The sequence below is a fragment of the Trachymyrmex cornetzi genome, unplaced genomic scaffold (genome assembly GCF_001594075.2).
Source record: "Trachymyrmex cornetzi isolate Tcor2-1 unplaced genomic scaffold, Tcor1.1 scaffold335, whole genome shotgun sequence".
In the NCBI taxonomy this organism is placed as follows: domain Eukaryota; kingdom Metazoa; phylum Arthropoda; class Insecta; order Hymenoptera; family Formicidae; genus Trachymyrmex; species Trachymyrmex cornetzi.
In genome coordinates this window covers 1,000,422-1,004,237 of record NW_017298058.1, presented here as the reverse complement: position 1 = coordinate 1,004,237, position 3,816 = coordinate 1,000,422, and the positions used below count along the sequence as shown (strand labels likewise).

The window sequence follows — 3,816 nt, the reverse complement described above, 5'->3', positions numbered from 1 at the left end:
TCCACGTTGCTACGTCAGTCGCTCGCAGTCGGTTCGTTCGTGTCGACAGGGGTTATCGCGCGCACGTTTCGAGCGTTTGGCGTGTGCGTGACCGCGCGGGCGCGCGTGTTGGTGTGTGCGTGTGTGTGTGCGCGCGCGCGTCGTCGCACCTCCTACATGTTTCGGTCGCGTCGTCGACGTCGTCTCGACCTCGGCTCGCGTGATCTCGTCGGATAAACGGCGGCGGCGAGGAGTCCGTTTTTTTTCCGTGGACTGCGAAAGCGAGATACGCGTTCGGCCACGACACCGAATTTCTGCGTCGCACCCGCGGTTACTCCCTCACGTTCAATAATGAGGGACATGGCAGGTAAGATCGCCGAGTTGAAGTTCGAGGCACCCCTCGCGCGCTTCGAGGAGGAGGACACCGCCAGCCTGAAGAACATGAACATCCTGACAGGTGCGAAAACACTGCCTTGTTTACTCCCGCCTGGAGCGCAGTGTGCTCAACGACGCTAAGTTTCGCCATCGGCCTTTCATCGTTATATCTGGGCCATTTCTCGAAATTGGTGACAAACGAGTAACGCGAGCTATTATACCCACGTTAATTGGCGTAAATGGTATCGCTTATTCTTCGTGCCTTTTTCGCAGACGGCTGAAACCTTCGTGGAAATATTATTAAATTATTAATGAATATTGCTCGCAGCGGCTACAGTGGTGATGTAATTCTGTACAGGGTCGTGCAACCCACGACCTGAATTTTGATTTTCTGAATATTTCTCTCCGAATAAATCGATCTCTCGTCCTCACGAATGGATTAAGATCAGGTTTCACCAATGTAAGATTAATTTTAATCTCGGTTCAACTTACCCTCCATCTTTTTTTAATTCTTGAAACTAGAAAAAGATGAAGAGTTGGTTGCGCCGAGATTAAAATTAAACTACATTGGCAGAAACGGATATAATTTTTATGAGTAAATTGAACCGAGATTGAGGTTCACCTTATCGTTGATGAAACTGGGCCTAAAAGAGAGAAGAAATGTACGCAGCCCCAGACGCGTTTCTCAGACATCGACAGGTGTTACGAATCTCGCAATTTCATGCAATGGGACACGGTATTAATAAATTGTAGGCCTGCTTGGCGCTTTTAGCGCTCGGTGTGTTGAAAAGGATTCTTGCGTGACAGCTAAAACAAATGGGAAAACGATAACGCCGGATTTACTTGACTTATGTCTATTTCTACCAATGTAGATTAACTTTAATCTCAGTTTAATTAACCCCTTATTCTTTTCTAATGTTTGGAACTTGAAAAAAATAAATTAAGATTAAAGTTAATTTATTTTACATTGTTGTCCATTTCTATCAATGTAGATTAATTCTAATTTTCATTCAATTAATTTTTCGTCTTCTAGTTCTAAGAATTAGAAAAAGATGAAGAGCAAGTTAATCTACATTGGTAGGAACGGGCATTAGACCGACCGCGGGTCTTCCTCCGAATTTATTTTTGTCGTTCGGTCACCGTGAAATCGTCGCCGGTTAACGCAGTAGGATTTCTTCGAATTCACCCGAAATGTTATGTTGCGAATACAACGACGTTCGAACACAAGTTATTTTTCTATAGACCCTCACGAGTCTTTGCCACGACGAGCCAATTCCACCAAGGCCATTAATTATCGCCGCGATAATAACCGACCCTTTTATTTCCTTCTAGACCATATATAGGGATACAGATAATCCCTTTAGATTTTTTCCATCTCTGAGAAAATAATGGTAATCTGTCGAGTCTGTGATCAATGTTTGCAGTGTGCTGCTTTATATTTACCTTTTCCGATGTTTAATTTTTCTGCGAGGCTTTTTTCGCGGATCTTCCCTCTACTCAAGATTATCTGCATCGCAAAATTGAACTTGACATGAGAAGAAATATATATATATATATGTGTGTCTGTGTTTATCTCGCTCGAGAGGGATGAGTAAATATATATCTATTCTTATTGGAACGACGACGAGCGGTGTCACATCAACGCTCGATATCTCAGTCGTCGCGACCTCGGTTCATCTTTGTGTCAATATCAAAGTGCGGAATTACATTAATGATTAAATTTGATCCGAATTTTTTCTGATGAAAAAAATAATTGTGACATCAACGCCATTTGTAACTAAAACTATATATAGATTTAAAAAGAATTGCCACTAATAGGCGTATCTACTTTGACAGAAATTGTTTCTTGAGAAATTTGTATTGACATTCTTAAATTCGTGTAATTAAAGCTTGGTTTGATGTAAGATTAACTTTAATCTCGGTTTAATTTACTGTTTATTAATTTAATTTACACTGTTAATTTAAATTGATCTTATATTTTGATGGAATTAGGCCTTAATTACTCGGATTCAAGGATATTAATACAAGTTTTGATTCTCTGAATATTTCTCTCCGAATAAATCGATATCTCGTCCTCACGAATGTATTAAGACCAGGTTCCACCAATGTAAGATTAATTTTAATCTCGGTTCAACTTACCCTCCATCTTTTTTTAATTCTTAAAACTAGAAAAAGATGAAGAGTTAATTGCACCAAGATTAAAATTAAACTACATCGGCGGAAATCGGCGCAAGGTGGACATTTTTCTTTAAAAAATAATTTCTTTTAAAGTATGCTTATTGTTGGCAATTTTTTTTATATACTTTAATCAAAAATGACGTGACATAGATATTTTTTTTTGTTGAAGAAAATTCGGATTTAAAAACCGTTAACATTATGCTGCATTTTGAACCGAAATAAAAGTTAATCTTACATTGATAGAACTGGATCTAAGAGCATATTTTTTGTATTATATTGTCACATCTGTATTTTTTCTTTATCGTTTTCTCAAATGCGCAGAACAATTATTGGATGCCAGCCTGGATGCAAATTTCGGCGAGAACTGTAACGCGAATGAGCCGCCTACGACACACGAAAGCGGCACCGACATCCTCCAGGAAGGAACGTTCAGCCCGTTCAGCGGTAGTCTCGAGGATCTCGTCAACACCTTCGACGAGAAGATCACGTCTTGCTTCCGCGATTATGGCACTGACGTGGAATCATTGGCTCCGGTGCAGGTGCGAACGCAGGAGGAGATCATGAACGAGTGCCAGTAAGTCGTTCATCGCATAATACTTATCCTAATGATCTCAAAGCATCTATCGAACGAGATGAGATTATACATTACCTAAGGGATAATCTAGTGGTATCACTTTTAATCTTTAATACACGATTGAGACACCAACGTAATTTTAATTTTAAGCGAGTTTTAAAACTCTCCCTTTCTATCTCTTTATCGGCTTTAAAAAAAAAGAAATTAGAGATTTTTAAGCTGTCAAAGTAGCGTTGGTGCAATCGGATCTGAGTCATTTGTGACTTAGATCCTAAGCAATCCTTTTCTTTGAAGTATTAGGGACATTTGACTAAACAATAATCTCTATCTTTTCCTATTTTTAACACACTATTTCATAAATACTTTCTAAAAATATTAAAGTATATGTAAGAATCACTTAATAATTTTTGTAAAAGTATGTTTATCCAGGACATGAACTATCCATCGTAGGTCTGTTCTTTTTAGTTAAAGTTCTTGCACGGTTCATCTTTCTTCCATGTTGGAGAGGAAAAGAGAAAATATGAACCGTGCAAGAAGATCAACTGAAAAGAACAGGTCTTGCGTAAAGGATCTAGAAATCTTGTAACAAAGTTTGACCACTAGATGGTTTGATCTCTCTGATCAAACATTTGATTAGCGTCATTTTTGTCAACTTCAGTAAGTTAGAATGAATAAGATAGTATATTGAAAAAAATAGTATATATATATAT

The 3,816-nt window shown here is 38.7% G+C and overlaps 1 protein-coding gene across 1 annotated transcript in view; it reads left to right on the top strand.

The window, feature by feature from the left end:
* Positions 1-3,816, top strand: part of Unc-76 (fasciculation and elongation protein Unc-76) — a 13,245-nt gene continuing 9,429 nt past the window's right edge. The window contains exons 1-2 of the mRNA XM_018510473.1: positions 1-436; positions 2,854-3,106. Coding sequence (XP_018365975.1) covers positions 331-436; positions 2,854-3,106 — 359 coding nt within the window. The 5' untranslated portion in view covers positions 1-330. The remainder of the gene's footprint in view (positions 437-2,853; positions 3,107-3,816) is intronic.